The sequence below is a fragment of the Neolamprologus brichardi genome, chromosome 2 (assembly GCF_056152115.1).
Source record: "Neolamprologus brichardi isolate AB-2024 chromosome 2, ASM5615211v1, whole genome shotgun sequence".
In the NCBI taxonomy this organism is placed as follows: Eukaryota; Metazoa; Chordata; class Actinopteri; order Cichliformes; family Cichlidae; genus Neolamprologus; species Neolamprologus brichardi.
In genome coordinates, this window is record NC_142105.1 from 31,625,505 (window position 1) to 31,642,076 (window position 16,572).

At 39.6% G+C, this 16,572-nt stretch overlaps 1 protein-coding gene across 1 annotated transcript; it reads right to left on the bottom strand.

The window, feature by feature from the left end:
* Positions 1-274: 274 nt before the first annotated feature.
* Positions 275-16,521, bottom strand: slc9a6a (solute carrier family 9 member A6a). Its single transcript, XM_087851239.1, has 16 exons — positions 16,117-16,521; positions 14,606-14,805; positions 12,866-12,943; positions 12,568-12,644; positions 12,284-12,396; positions 11,126-11,231; positions 8,831-8,972; positions 7,009-7,114; positions 6,712-6,800; positions 6,233-6,346; positions 5,711-5,822; positions 5,432-5,585; positions 5,082-5,112; positions 4,907-4,992; positions 4,429-4,534; positions 275-4,156 (listed from the first exon to the last, which is right to left on the bottom strand). Exons 1-16 carry the CDS (start codon positions 16,406-16,408, stop codon positions 3,884-3,886), a joined length of 2,079 nt encoding a protein of 692 aa, XP_087707365.1. The 5' UTR covers positions 16,409-16,521; the 3' UTR covers positions 275-3,883.
* Positions 16,522-16,572: the final 51 nt, after the last annotated feature.

Sequence of the window (16,572 nt, forward strand, 5' to 3'; positions counted from 1 at the left end):
GAAGCCAAATTTTATTCCTCTCTAAAATATCTGAAATCACATTGGATGTCAGCTCAGACTACCTGTCAGACTTCTAACGCCATTAATATTATAAACCGATTATTACACTGTAAGAAAATCCCTTCTCTGATTCATTCAACTCAAATGAAATCACTTCTGGCACTAAACTCATTTCATGTTTCTCAGGATGGGATGATCTCAAGAGTTCACGGCTTCATTCTTTTAAAGCCCAGACACTCACAATAAATAAAGAGGAGGCCATTACAGCGAGGGCTTTAATCAAAAGCACAGGCTTCTGTTTATTGACCGTTGCACGCAAATGAACAGGTGAGAGTATATTTACACAGATGTAAACAGTCAGTACCTGCAACACAGACAGGAGAGATCACCATGTCTCTCTCCTGTCTCTCTCTCGTGCACATTCAAATCCTCATCCACATGCAGGCAGTGACACACACACACACACACACACACACACACACACACACACACACACACACAGAGAGTTTGCGGTATAAAGATAGAGTGGACTGTCTGAGAACACGGAGCACAGCAGGCTTCTTTGGTCAGCTACTTCAGACAAGATTTCCAATGATCAAAGCATATCACAGGCCACCATTCAGAGAGCAGAGACAGAACACGTACTGGCAGAGCAGGAGGAAAACACCAAAACCTCTTTTACTTTTTGCAGATTTCACATCTTTTAATGTCTCAAAGAACAATAGTGGATCACAATATTCCTTGTATAACTTTTTACTTTTCACTTTTGGTTCCCACTACGCCAAAGAGTCCATCGCAGCAGAGGATAAATGAATCATGCCTGTGCAGAAGTCATGGCAACGGCATTCAAGCAGCAACTTACACACAGAGTACCTGAATGGCGAAGCGATAAGATGGAGCAATGTGGGAATATTCCTTCATAAAGTAGCGCATAAAACAACTTAAGATGAATTCACTGACATGGATTTGCAAATCTCACAACCTTTCAGTGTAAGTAATATAAAAGTAACTAAGATAAAAACAAGAGTAGAAAAAAAACCCAGAATAAAACAGCGCAACATTTGTAATAAGTGCAAATCATTCATTTTTCTTCACTGTGTCCCTTTTTCAGAAACAAAATATTCAGAAACACACTTACACATATAAAAAAGAAAACACAACAGCGAGATCAACAAATCATATATTAGAAAACGTGGAGTTTAGAGACATAACTGATAAAAAAAAGAAGAAATAAGAAGTTCCTGCACAGCAGAAGATAACTGTGGAAGGAAAAGCGATATCTAGCATGCCTTCTCTTCCTTGTACCTCCGTATCATCCCAACACATGAACGCTCAACAACAAGAGCCTAACAAGCCCCCCAGTCACCCCCTTCTTCTCCCTCTTTAACCACATCATCTTCCTCAAACATCCATTTTGCATACACACAGTATTTTTTTCTCTTTGGGTCACTAGGAGGCCAAAACAACAACTTTGAGAAAAAAAAGAAAAGAAGACGCCATGATTGCTTCAAGTCACCAAATGTTGTCTAGCTTCGGTCTGCATCAACACAGTGTTGCCGCGGTGACGTGCTATCAACACTTCCTGTTAAACTCACATTAACAGCTGCTGTAGGAGCTGACGACACGTTCCGTTCTTCTTGTCCACGCACTGAAATAGTCCCAGCAGCGAACACTGACACAAGGCTACAAAGTCAAATGTAACACATCCGGCCGTTTCTCTTTATGTGCCTCTGTGTTCATGGTCGACCATTAGACATCAAAAACTCTACAGCAGACAGAAACATCCAGCATTTAAACAGCTATTGTTGCTCTGTTCTGGCAGTCTGCATAATAACAAACTACCACAGTACCACTGAAAATATCTGCTGACACGTGGACGGACTGATTAATCCTGTGGGCTTGTCTTTTGAAAATAATTTCGTACAACACAATCGATAAATTCACAGCTGCAAACGGTTGATTGATTAACTGTTCTGCCAGCAAATAAAATAATTGCACCGCATTCATTTTAATACCAAATGAATGATCTAAGTCATGCTGTTGAACAAAGGTAATGCTATCTACTTGCGTTACATTTTTAATCAGATGATCAGACAAAAACAAAACAAAACAATGAAAGTATAAAGTATAAAGATGTAATTTGTCCAAAAAAAATCAAATAATTATAGTTTTTCTTCTGGCTTGTAGTGACACCTCGACTTTTTGGGGCGTCAGTAGCCCAGATTTAGAGAGGTGCACCTTCTCTCTAATATAATGAAACTAAACTGCTCAAAACTCGGCAGCACGTCTCTTTCTGTAGTTTAATTAAAATAGATCCTAAATTAAACAGCTCAAAGAAAGTTTGTAGATTTAATTTCAAGTAATGATGTCAAAAGTAGCATTTCTGTGTTTCTGGACGTTTTGGACACCACAAGACTAGAATTGTGTTTGGTTATATTTGACAGAAGGCAGATATCTTTAATCTTTACGGCGTATTATTCAAAAAAAAAGGGCAACTCACATCACATTGATCTTCATGAATAAAAGAAATTTTTAAAAAAATTTGCCTAAATCATATTTTTTTCCTGAAACACTCTTTAAGGTCTGTGCAACTCTGATGCGCATTGTTCACTACTCTCATTTTTTTTTTACACCAAATAATTTATTAAACAACTGCTGGCAGATGAATGAATCGCTGTTTGCAGCCCTACCAAAAGCAGATAGATCATTCTCATTAAGCACAATATCAGTTGAATGCTCTTAATACCACTGTAGCGGATAATTTAGTCTCAGATTCATGCATCTAGATGTGTCGTTCAGGTTCACTGAATGAGAAAATATAGACTAGAAAATGGATATGAAAAATGTGATTCAGCTCACAAACCTCTGTTGCAAAAAGAATACAAAACACTTTAAGGTCATCTGCATTCAGATTTCATAAAATGTAAAAATGCAGGACAGAAATGGCACTAAGCGTTCTCGCCTCGTCTCATTTGGATCTCGAAACAACAGCCCTTCGTCCTGCCGTGAACGACAGCAGCCTCTAAAATAAGGTGTAAAGTCTCCCTCTATGTCACAGTCAAAGGTCATTGGGAGAGATCCACATGTTCACTGCCTGGTTACGCTGCAACACTGGCATCACATTGTTACACACTATTTACAAGCAAATAGCACACAGACCGACAGCCCAAACACGCGCTAAGTATATTGCTACCTTATGGACAGAGGTCTTTGTTTTATGTTGAGCATTTTATCATCTTTTTTTTTTAACAATGGAAAAGTGAATGACTGACCATAATGAATCAGCTCTGCTTAACAGAACTAATCCAGTACTGGGCTGCCAAAAACTACAATTCCCAGGCACTTGATTGTAACCAAATTTACAGTAACGTTGTCCACTGGGTCAGCTTGCCTCTGACCCACAGAGAGAAGGCAGCAACATTCAACACAAAAGCCCTCAATCTCCCAAACTAAGAAAACAACTAGCATCCTCAGCATGCATATAAAAGTTATAGTACTCTTGGGATATACTTTACACCGACAAGTTAGCTAGTGGTTGCATTTACACACTGACACATGCTGCTAGATCTCTGTGCAATGCTACAGTAAGGTGACACAGAAATTTAAGCTGAAATGATTTAAAACTGATTTATGAAGAAAAAAACTGCAAATAAATATGACTATATTACAGTAATGGCAGAAAGGTGTGGAAATAAGCAGAAAGACAATGAGGTAGAGACGATGATTTGAAAATGTGGCAAGAAGGATGGAACAAAAGTGCTGGAGAAAAGGGGGAAAAAGCAGAGAGAGGTGATAGGAGGAGACTCAGGTACTGGTCTTTTGCTCAATGGCTCGGGTCGGGGTGCGTCGGACGGTTGTCTGGGTCTGTATTCAAAGACTACTTTCACATCCTCATGCGGTGGTGGGGCTCTGTGAAGGGCGGCTCCGAGTCGTCCATGGGCAGCACCAGGCGCGTGCCTCTCATCACCAGCTCGTGATCTCCGTATGCTAACTCTCTGTCCAAGTCGTCCGAGGTGGCAGCGCCAGCGAAGGCCGGGCCGCCGCTAGTGTGGGCGCCACTGGCGTCTGTACTGACTGTGATGTCGCCATATGTCAGGTTGATGTCACCGTCTCTCAGGATGAGGTCAGAGTCGTCATCCTTCAGCTGGCATTCATTCTGCAGGAAGAAGAAACACAAATTGTTCAAAGAAACACAAATTTGGGGAAAAAAGGATGTGACTTTAGCACTCCATAGCTATCGAATGAAATTGTGTTCAACCAATACAATTATAAGTTTGTCCCATGCTTTGCGTTTCCTTATCCATCCAATAAGACGATGAAAATTGAAAATGAAAACTGAACCGTTGATTCATGACCGTTTTCCATCTGGTAATATGGGATTTTAAAAAGTTCAGTCAGAAATAGCTCTTGTATAAACCAGCGTCTGACCTCAAAGGCCTGAGGGCTGGTGAGGAAGCGAGCGAGGGGGCCGCAGCAGGGAGGCAGCGTGGCCGTGAGAGGGGGGCCGCTGTGAGTCAGGATGGGCTTCAGGTAGCTGGAGGGAGGCTCGAGTCAAGGACATAATGCGCGTGAAATAAGCACTAAAAGACCGCTATTAGACACAAAAAGAAAGCTCCTGGCAGGGTGTGATGAATGCTTAATGAATCCCAGTCCTCAGAAGAAAATGTTCCAAATTAAAGTAATTTCATAAGGTAATTTATTTTAAATGCATACAACAGTCTGACCTTCATATTACAGAGCCAAAAGATGACCTAATGTGAAGTTAAGTCTGTAAGTGGGGCTCCCTCTGCTGCTGGGAAGTTGAAGTGAAGTCATTAATGAGTGATCACATATTCAAAACTCTACATTTATGGTTTATTTGAAAATTATTTCTTGATATTAATAACACTAATTAAGCAAAGGATACTTGTGGTCAAAGTTGTACCAAATTCTGAAAAGCCAGGCACTTTCTTGTTTGGTGCTCCTTCTCTCTGAACCGTCACCAACACTCATCTGGACAAAGACAGACAACGCTGTTTCCTTTACAGTTACTTTCCACCAATTACACAACTACAACACACGTTTATAAGTGCCACACTCACAGAGTTATCTTGATCCGAGTCCACTCCCACACTGTTAAAGAAAAAGAAACACGTGTAAATCAGCTGCAGTCGTAAGCTGTCAGAGCAGAACGATGCTGTGAAGCGTGTTTCCCCCGTTTTACAAGTTCACCAGCAGGAAATCTGCTTATTAAAAAAAGACAAGACAGAGCAGCGCACGTTCTTCAAGACGCTCAATAATCTTTCGAATACTTGCCTGACAGGATAACTACATGAGTTAAACGCAGGCATCATAAAGTCAAAATATTTATAGACAAGCATCAGACTTATTTGTGAAACTTCCCCACTGTTAAAACAAATGCTAACTGCAAATCCAGGAAGGATAGGCATACCGTATGCGCTGGCAGGACAGCATCTGAGTCGTACCACCCCCACAAATCCATACAGTGAAGAAGACCACGAGCAGAGTGGTGGAAAACATCATCTGACGAGCATATGTTGCAGTGTCCCTGATGGACAGTGCAAAGGTCATTGCACCTCGCAGGCCTAAAAAGCAGAACACGGAGAATGTTGTGTACGAGATGAGATAATAAGCATCTCTGTTGGTTATATTTCACTCTGCTTTGCTTAAGACGGCACATAATAAACATCCTTATCCGTACACCACTAACCTGCAAACATCATCATGTGCTGGAAGTTGGATCTGATCTTGTTGCGTCGTCCCAGATTAAGAAGGAAGGAGAGAGGGTAAATGTTAGCGGCTCTTCCTATGAATAATGCTACCTGGGTAGGAACATGGTTAAGGACAAAAGCAAATGAAGTTGTAATAAACTTATTTTGTTCTCTTTAGGGAGTGAATCATCTGCCTCAATCTTACCCTATCCCTAGCATTTTCTTCTGTTATACCAACCCTCTGCATGTCCTCCTTCACTTCATCCATTAACCTCCTCTGAGATCGGTCTATCCTTCTGTCTCAAATCACCCTGGACACTAGTCTCCAGCCACTCCACCCTGCCTACACTCTCTTCTTCACCTGTCTTGTCCACTGTGATGCTATTTAAACTCATCTGCCTGCACTCTCGCTACTCCTCGCATGGTCACCTTTCCATCTGTCTCCCACTGCTGTAGATAATGCTTCAAGACAAGGATTAACATGGCATATGTGAACCTGGCAGGGCCGTGTAAAAAGATACAAAAGCTCCAACGATGAACATCGGATTGAAGACGTGGTTTTGGAACGTGAAAAGGGTCAACCCCATGTAGGAGAAAATGAAGTTCTCCGCCAGGAAATTTAAAAGTTCAAACAGCTGCGAAAGAAAAGAAACAGCATGCTTTACATGACAGCTGATATCCAAGTATAGATAGATGTATAAAATAAAAGAAGAAGCTAGAGTTTCCAATAAATGCTGTTAAACTTGGATTGCATGACTGTGATTGTAATTAAACTTAAAATGCCGCTTTTTTATTCGCTATGTCATAAAGACATAGAAAAGTTTAGATTTTTGTGTCTTTACCTGTTCAACAAACCTACAATGGCAGATAACTGATAAAGCAATCTGCAGTTTTTGTTTCATTTTGAGTCCCCATCGCCCTACTTCCCCATAAAACAAAACAAAACAAGGAAAACGCCATACTTAAAGCATCTAAAAAAAAGAACTGAAGAAGTAGTGACCTGTTTAGTTCTGTCCTGAGACTCAGGAGACAGATTGTTGTAGGTGTAATGGGCCTGAGTGATTCCACAGAAGAGTACTGCTACCACACCTGCAGCACACCAAAGGGGGACGGAGACACACAGAATAAAGATGGGATCAATACGCACTGATTTCTTTATGCTCTGATGCATAACGCTTCCAGCTGGACACAATTACTCTATCTAAATTACTAAACTCATTTTTTGTTTTTGATATTCTGGTAATTACAGTATGCCATACACGTAGAATGTGTGGATCTGTGTGTGTGTGTGTGTTACCTGTGAAACCACAAGCCTCAGCCAGCAAGAATGTGCTCCATGACATGAGAAAGAACAGAGCTGTTTCCAACAGCTGGAAGTCTCGCAGCTTGGTAAATTTAGTCACGTGGACACCACAGTCAAAGAATTTAAAGACATACTCAGATATTGCTAAATCCATTCATGTTGACCTTTTTACAAATAATTCAATTCTAAGACATTAAAAAAAAAAAAAAAAGAGAAGCGATAAAGTTCTTCTGCTTTCCATTTGAAATCTGAAACTGTTGGCTTCTAATGAGGTTAATGTCAGAATAAAGTTCCACAATCATCTATTCATTTTAATCAGCTTTTTTTGCATTTATTCTACATTTTCATATAGTATTTCACACAAACTAATTTAGTGCATGGTATAACTGAGGCTACGTCCACACGTACCCGGGTATTTTTGAAAACGCAGATTTTCTATGCGTTTGCATCTTTCGTCCACACGTAAACGGCGTTTCCGGTCACTGAAAACGGAGATTTTTAAAAACTCCGGCCAGGGTGGATATTTTTGAAAACTCCGTTTTTGCATTTACGTAGATGAGAAAAACGGAGAAAACGCAGCGTCAAAGGTGTGCGCATTTTTTTTGACGTCACACTGTGCGCCACGTTATTGTTTCGGTGAAATGAATTTCTACAATACTGTTACTGTCAATTGTTCTCTCTGCAGTGTTTAAATGCTTACATATACACACACAGTTACTGTCCCTCTACACATACCACTCGGTTCTGCTTCTATGCCCCAGCTTTGTTTACTTTTTCCCGCCGAGGCTTCTAGACTTCTGATTGGCCAACATTTCTGCACAGTTAGAAATATAGCGCCACCTGCTGCTTTGGCATGTTCCTAGCAGCGTTTTCCTTCATTTCTGCCTTTACGTGTGGACGGGATTATTTTTTAAAACGAAAACGGAAAATCTCCGTTTTCAAAAATACCCGTGTACGTGTGGACGTAGCCTGAGATACTGATGATAATGTTTCAGTGTTAAGAAGCTAACCATTTTAGAATTTAAAACATGTAGACCGGGGTGGAGAACTCCAGGCCTCGAGGGCTGGTGTCCTGCAGGTTGTGTCCTTGAGCCAACACAGCTGATTTAAATGGCTAAACTCCTCCTCCCAGAGGCCTGGCAATGAACGAGTCATTTGATTCAGGTGTGTTGACCCAGGGTGATATCTAAAACCTGCAGGACACTGGCCCTTGAGGTCTGGAGTTCCCCTACCCTGACGTAGACTATCACAAAAACATTCATGTAGCCCCGCTCAGAATGTAAGCCACGGTCTTTCATTAAAAATGACACAGATGCTGGCCGGCTAACACTAAGGCTTTGGTGTACTTAAATCTTCCCCTTTATGTCCTTAATAAAATGGACACGAGAATAAATTTCTTTGGTTAATGGTGACTGTGACCTTATAAAACAAGTCTTTGGCTGTGACACAAAATTCATACGGTAACTTTAGCAAGGGAACAAACAGAATGAAGTGATAAAATATTGATGCTTTATTCCAAAGGACAAAGGTTCGGCCTGGACAAAACAAAAAGGGTATAAACTCAAACTTTACAGGTCGAGTTTAAAATGCCAAAATAAATTGAAAGAACCTTCATGTCCCTTTTTGTAGTTTGGAACTGAATTTGATTGCACTTTTTATGTTCTTGGTTTGAATGAAATACACTATCAAGAGTTTTTTGATATTGAGGGCACATGTGTGCATGCTCATTAAGTGTCTGTTTGCTGTTTAAGCACTGCTACAACAACATGTAACTTAGCTAAATAAATGATACAACCAAACAAACGAAAAAAGATATGAGAGCAGTGACGATTCCAGTGGCGACTCCTAGTGCAAACGAGCCGCTGAAAACTCCCAGGAAAATCCCAAAAGACTTCAACATCGCCATAACCTCGAAGGTGTGGCTGTTGTCTCCTTCTGGTTGATATGCTACTATAGAGCTGATATGAACACAAAATACAAACATTTAATGGTAAGTATTTATGCAATGGCAGGGCAAATATTTATATGTGTACCACATACAAGTTAATGCCTGCATTTGTCACCACAACACAGGCCAAAATTCCAACCAATAACAAAATATTTCACAACTATAGTGGATCTTGTTTTTTTGAAAGCAGCTCAGGTGTGTCTCTAAAGACCTTTGCATCTCTAAGGCTACGTTCACACTGCAGGTCTTGATGCTCAATTCCGATTTTTTGATCAAATCCGATTTTTTTGTCTGCTCGTTCACACTACAAATAAAATGCGACAGCAAACGCGCTCTAGTGTGAACGCTCAAAGCGGCCGCATGCGCAAAAGAAGACGACACACACAACGCGCTCTGTTTAGACCCAGAGCAACAGTATTGTTTGACTGATGGCCCTTAATATAAAGACTTCGGACTTCACGTTTCCCAATTTTTGCTTTAAGTTATTTTGTTATTTACATAATAATGTAAATAACCTAATAATGATCCTTATTGCTGTTTTAGAGGAGCGCTGCTTCAAAGGATAGTTGCAGATTTCTGTCAGAATCTGCAGATTATACAGTACAAATAAAATGTTCACGTTTCTCCAACGTTGTCTGCAGCAGTTTCACCGGATGGCCAGGAAGCGTTCGCGATGTCTTCTCCGGCGCTGATAATTGGCGTCTGTCTTGTGTCAGTGACGTAAAAGACGGATTTAATGCGACATGACCATCAAACAGCAGTCGCTTTCTGAAACATGGATATGTATCGGATTCAGTACCACATACGAAAGTGACCCAGATCGGATTTGAAAATATCGGATTTGCGCCGTTCACACTGTCATACCATGATCGGATATGGGTCGGATAGGGTCAAAAAAATTGGATTTGATGCGCTTTCGCCTGCAGTGTGAACGTAGCCTAACTTGAATGAGTTCATAAAGAGGAAAGGAGAGTAATGCAGCGGTCGGAACAAAATAAGTTATCACACTGTATTTGGATAGTTCAGTATTAATATTTGCCTAACAACTAAACGCTTTGGTTAAAAGTCTACTGAAATGGTAGACTGTTATAAAAACTACATTTATAGTGTATGCAGCACATGCAGTTAAGACCGCACTAAGGTAGACAACCAAGGTAATCCTAAAACTACTGTGGAGTTTTGGATTCATCACTGTCAACTCAATGAAGAGAGTTAACGAGTGACTAATCACACCCAATAAAACTAATTCAAGTTTAAAGAAAATCATTTCTGTTCAGCTTTTTCTTTCCATCAAACTTTAATCCAAATAAAGACAAGTAAAGGTACCAATGAAGATGTCACCTCTTACACTAACTTTGTGTCACCTGTGAGTTGAATATGAACACTGAACCATCCCACTAGAGAGTGAAAGGACAGAGCCATACTCTCTCTCTCTCTATATATATATATATAAATATATATACACATATATATTTTTTAACATTATGCTGAGGTAGTTTTCTGTGCTCAAATGTGCTGAACATGGCAAACGTTTATTTCCAAATAAGAGATTCAGATCTTTGAATAAATAGCTGTATAATAAATAGCTATTTGAACCAAGTGTCACAGTAAAATAACATTTGTTCACCCTCTCTCTTCACAGCCCCCACACTCGCAGAACAAATCACCAGGCATTTCGTCTATAAGCATTCTGGCTTTCTGCCTTTCCCTTGGCCCCCACAGTATCTTCAAAGAAAATAGGAATGTGCTCTTAGCTGACTCATAACATCAAAAACATTTAACCGATAACAGAAAAAAAAGAAGAAATAAAGCAATGTTCTGCATCTCTGCTTGAATAGCCAGAGCCTTAAAAACAAATGGCCAGTGATTTGTCATGTTTATCCCAAGGCACTGCAAAAGCACAAAATGCCATGCTCTACTTAGTACACCCGTTCAACGGGCCGGTCTGAGTGTCTCCGCAGAGCCGGGCCCCTCCGATCTGCCTGCGCTTTAAATTTACAATTCTGTGGAAATTACAGCAGTTCCATGTGGCGGGGGACAAAAACCAAGTCAAGCGTTAGTTTAACGAACATGTTTCACATTTAACAAGGTGTTAGTGGGAGCTGATACCAGGTTAGTAAAAGGTCACAGGTCCATCAACAAAAAAAAAAGGAGACAACTTACGAGGAGAGAACCACGGCCACGGCATCGTTAAGCACGCTCTCTCCAAACAGTAATGCGTAGAGATCCACGTCCACCTGCAGCTCATTAAAGATGGCCAGGACTGTCACTGTGAGGCGCAGAGAACATACATCAAAATTCACTCCCAAACGCTGCTACACAATGTCGTGCAAAAGTCTTGAGCCACCTTTATTTCTTTACATTTTGCTTGGAATATGGGTGCAGCAATTTATTGCAACATCTACAAACATACATGAAAATATGCTATATAAGGGAAAAAAACAGATTTTGTACAATTTTAATGAGCTTTAATTGGTAAGACCAACTTTATTATTTAAAGCTTGAACTCTCTTAGGCAAAGCCTTCTTGTCTTTTCTCTAAACAGTCTTCAAGAATAGGATATTTAAAGCTCTTCTTTGGATGTTGGCTGATTTTGTTCAATTCTCTGAAAAGATGATGCCACGCTGCCTCAATAATGTTGAGGTTCTGGCTCTGGGGAGGTTGATCCATGACAGTGTTCTATTGTGAGTTTTTCTATCCAAGTATGCTTGTATAGCACTGGCGGTGCGCTTGTGATCCATGTTATGCTGAAAAATTAAGTCCTGGCCAATCAGACAGATCAGACTCACTCACGTTTGCACCTCTCTCCTGACCTCCTCCATACCCACTGACAATGGCTACAACTTAAAAAAATTAAAATCTGAATTCATCACCCAATAAGACTTTTTTGGTAATGATTTCAGTCCAGTTGAATGAGGCATACCTCAACTTTTATCTCTATTCCCCTACCATTTCTTATGAGGCTTTGAATAACAGCATGTGGACTCCTTGTTAAGTAATGTAGAAACAAAACCGGTTCATTCTTTGAATTACATACATTTTTCACTTTAATTATTCACGGCTCAGTCTCAAGGTGTTGAACAAACATAAAAACAGCTGAAAACGCCGGGGTATAAAGATTGAAAATTAGTAAAAAAGCAGTCAACTCTAATAAAAAAAACCTTTGAAAAATCTTCAGCACAACTATTGGCCAAGAACACTTTTACTGGATGCAGTGTGGTGGTGGAAAGGCATTTAGCACAGTACTTTAGTTAATATATGTAACAATGTGCTTTGAGTTAGTAGAAGAAAACTTTTTAATCTGAGAAAAATCATATGTACCAGGGTCTGTGGCAGAGACAATGGCCCCAAAAAACAGGCAATCAGTGAAGAAAAAGTCTCCATTCAGCTGGCCCACCTGCTTCATTAGCGTCACACAGCCATACATCAGCAACCTGATGGAAGAAAAGGAAGAGCAGGTGGTTTTGTCCATCATAAACAACAATAACTTTAAATGTGCAGAGTTGCACAAGGGTTGTAAAATCACAAGGACAAATGGCTTTCATGTTTTTGCTTTTTTTTAATAATAAAATTTTTTTGTAATAATTGCAAATTAAGTCTCTTACCCAATAATAAAACAGGAAATGACTGTCCCGAGAAAGGCGTAAGCCAGGATGGATCCCATGTTCCGAAAAAAATGTCTCTGAAACACAGAAGAGTTACCGGATCAGCAACCAAATGCCTACATACTATAAAATAAATTATTCATCTAGAAGAATACGTAAACCCCTGCGGTCTATAAAGAGACCACAAATGGACTTTTAAAATTTCATATTCAAAACATGAAGTTATTTAATTAAGAGCCAAATACATACTGAAAATATGTATTTAATAAATGTTGACTTTTTATATGATATACTGTACCCTTTTTAAGCTGTAGCCAGCATGGAAGATGATAGGCGGTAGAAGAATATTGAAGAACACTTCAGGGTCAAAGGTCACCTGAGTTATACAAAACACAGAACAAACTTACAGATCTGCATCAAAAGAAAATTAACAAGTTGTCTTCATTAATATTTCTTTCTATGCTGTTGCATTTTTGGATTGACTAAAATATCAATTAATCAAAAATGACCCATATGGGGCATCATGACACAGCTTCCAGGACAATAAACACATAACTCCAATTTTAGCCAAATCACACTGGCTCCCTGTTAAATATTGTATAGATTTTAAAATTCTTTTGTTCACTTTTAATATTCTGAATAATTTAGCGCCCAGCTAGCTTTCTGAACTACTCCACTCATACAATCCCAACAGAGCACTTAGATCGTCCAATCACAGGCTCCTAGTACAACCTAGGACTCGAATGAAGTCGAGAGGTGACCGTCCTTTGCATCCGTGGCACCTAGACTCTGGAATAACCTCCCTGTTCATGTTCGTACTGCCAAGTCGATCCAGTCTTTTAAATCACGTCTTAAAACTTATTTTTTTACTTTGGCTTTTGATTCTGTCTAGTTGGCTGGTCTAGCTTGTTGTGTTGTTACCTATTGTTTGTTGTCTTCTTTTATTGTTTGTTTTAACTGTCTCATGCTTTTACTGACTGTGAAGCACTATGGTCAACACTGTTGTTTTAATACGTGCTATATAAATAAATTTTGATTTGATTTGATTTGAATAAACAAAAAAATACTATAATAGTAAAATGGCATGTTACAGAAAGAGGACAGCTTCTAGCCACATACATATACACACGCTAAGGCTAATGCCATTTTTAGATGCTAAATCTAGAGCAGTGCTACATTAAAATCAGTATGTGGTTTCAATCTCTGACAATGGATTAGATGCATTCATGTTTGGAAAACAATCCTCAATTGCTGAGCGTGAGATTATGACTTAAAAAGATGAAACCTGTTCAGCAGACTGTTTACTTCTTTGGTGGTTAGAATAGAGTCAAGAATACTGCTTGTATGTAATTGTGAAGCTGTTTAACTGACAAAGTACAAAGTGACAAACACACCCCAGCACATGACAACCGTAAAACAAGTACTTTTATGGTTTCTTTTACATTCTGTATCACTGCCAGTTATTTTAACAGAACATTTCAGGCCCTGTTTAATAGTCTTCAAACTGATTTGATCTAGATGTAGAGCTATTCTTTTAAAATTGAAATAGCTACTTAAAATAGATAATAAAGAATTTGTATTACACAAAGAGAAACACAAATCATTCATCTTACAAAAAACTAAAACCACTTGACTATGATTTCTCTCTTGCATTGGTTAGTTATGTTGTATTTAAAATATCAGAAGGGAAACATGTGGGGTAGCTGGTTTTGATCATCAGTGCTTGCAGATTTAAACATCTGCTATCATTTCAGTGTAAAATAACTGATAATTATGTCTTTGCTGATGATTAAATCATCTGATTGCTCCAGCTCAGGGGTGGGCAATTAATCTTCTCAAGGGGAAACTGGGACTCTTGTGGAGGGCTGTAACAATAACTTATACAGAGATAAAATTAATACTGACTTCAATTTACTGGCACTGTCCTCCACAACAGTCCCAGTTTTTCATAGTCCCTTAGGAAAATAATTACCCATCTCTGTAACACAATTGCTTGTATGTAGACATCAAATTCAAATAATAACACGACAGAGTATACCTTGCGCAGCATCTCATTATCCCGCACGTCGTTCACTTCGCTGGCACCGATCTCCCCTTTCAATGTGTACTCGTAGAACTTGCCGCTTACATTGACCAGCAGAGTGGCAGGGCTGGCATTGACTTGGCAATTCAAGGTTATGTTGCCACCATCCCGAGGAACATGAACGCCATAACGCAAAATCACTCCAACAATTAAGCCTGGGGAAAAATTCATAAAAACGAAAGACAAAAAAAAAACAGGAGAGAGAGAAGAGTTGATTAATACAGGATTTTTAACGGTTTATGGCGTGTCGCCACAGAAACGAATGGCGAGTGTAGTTTCAGGCTACCTGATACTACAGATGGTATTAAATGTTTCAGTGGGATTAATTTGTAAAAAAAAAAGAAATTAAACAAAGGTCTACTCTGAACATCACAGACGTACCTAACAGCTTTGGATCTCAAATTAAAGTCTCAACACATCCATGTGAAAATAAATTACCCTATCAGACACTGTACCAGCAAATTAGAATTTCAATTAGTTTAGATTAGATTAGGCCATATTGTCTCCAGTGGGAGAAATTTGTCTTGGACAACCGAGGGGAATATGTCACACGAAATAACACAAAATCACAACATGTCTGGTATCCTGTACCTTTTTTCCAGAGGACTCATATTCTTTATAAAAGATGTGATTTATATCTGTAGTGATTTTCCGGCCCTTCTTTATCACCGACTCTTTAAATATCACAATGACAATCATCTTTCCAGCTATTTTGATCCAATTTTGGATTTGTGATCTGATCTTGACCTAAAAGGCTCAGATCAAGCATCTGTTACTATTAGTAGTAATGCATGGTTTGGTAACCATGTAGTAGACAGTAATGTCACAGCAAAAATAATAGCATAATGTTACTATCCACCCTATGGAGCCTTCATAAAAACTAAAAGTGAGTGATTTGTGAATGTCTAGACTCTAAAAGCTCTGCACAGCCAAGCAGACGTTATTAATTATCTGTTAGATATGAAGCAGCTGGGTTGTGAGGCAAAATGTAAATGATTCTACGGTGACACGACGACTTCCTCTTCTACAGGTTGGAAGATTTGTAACAATACTCCTGAAATTCAATATACAGAAGTGGAAGCAAAGTCCAGTTACACACTCGTGATTGGCATTTGTCCAAATAATCACTTGTGACTTGCACGAAAAAGCAAAAGCAAAAACAAAACAAAAACAAGTTATTTAAGAACTAAAATTCAGTAGGATTCATAAGACAGTATTTGTCGAAATTGCTTAGGCGCTGAGATGTAATTTCTAAGACTAAGCAGTGTAAAAGAGGCGTCCACTGTCGTTAAATTGCGCTTGCTCAATCACAACACAAACCGGAACAGTCCTGCTGCATAAATGTGTTAAAAGGGGCGAACTTATCAAGCCTGGTGTTGACATTCGTCTGTTCAAAATCTAACTATTAGGACACAATGAGTGTAACAGCTCGGGTGACGTCTCTCTGTCACGATGGACCATCTTACCATAAATCATTGCCAGCCCGGTTTCGTGGAGAAACCTGAACCGCCGATGTTTGAACAACCAGATGGTCAGGATGGTGAGGGTGAGGAGCAGGATAAAGATCAGCAGGTCAGCGCTGTCTTGTCTGTGGCTCTCCTCAGCCTTTTTCTCTGTAACGATGTTCTCCATGGCACTGTCCTCCTGAGGAGATGATGCTCGGCAAACACTGATGCAAACAGGCAGGCTTACTAGCACGAGCAGCCACAGCGTCCTTGTTGCCCTCCGGGCACTGCTGACAGTCACTTTAAACACCATTTCGGCTTTCGGCGGCCAAATGCTGCAACGTCGCCGAAGGTAAAAATAAACTTGTGCAAATATTATTCATAAACGGAGGGGAGTGGGCAACAGAAAGACGACAGCAAAATAGAAACCAATTCCGGCCCGGAAGGGAAAAGTAATTTTTCCAGAAAGTGTAATTT

Bases quoted from the DNA above. Each gene is read 5' to 3' on its own strand.
- slc9a6a (XM_087851239.1), bottom strand. From the start codon at position 16,408: ATGGTGTTTAAAGTGACTGTCAGCAGTGCCCGGAGGGCAACAAGGACG. The intron at 12,397-12,567 runs GTAAGAGACTTA...TTCTTCCATCAG, and splicing joins ATTTCCTGTTTTATTATTGG to GTTGCTGATGTATGGCTGTG. The intron at 6,801-7,008 runs GTAACACACACA...GGTGTGCTGCAG, and splicing joins TGAGGCTTGTGGTTTCACAG to GTGTGGTAGCAGTACTCTTC.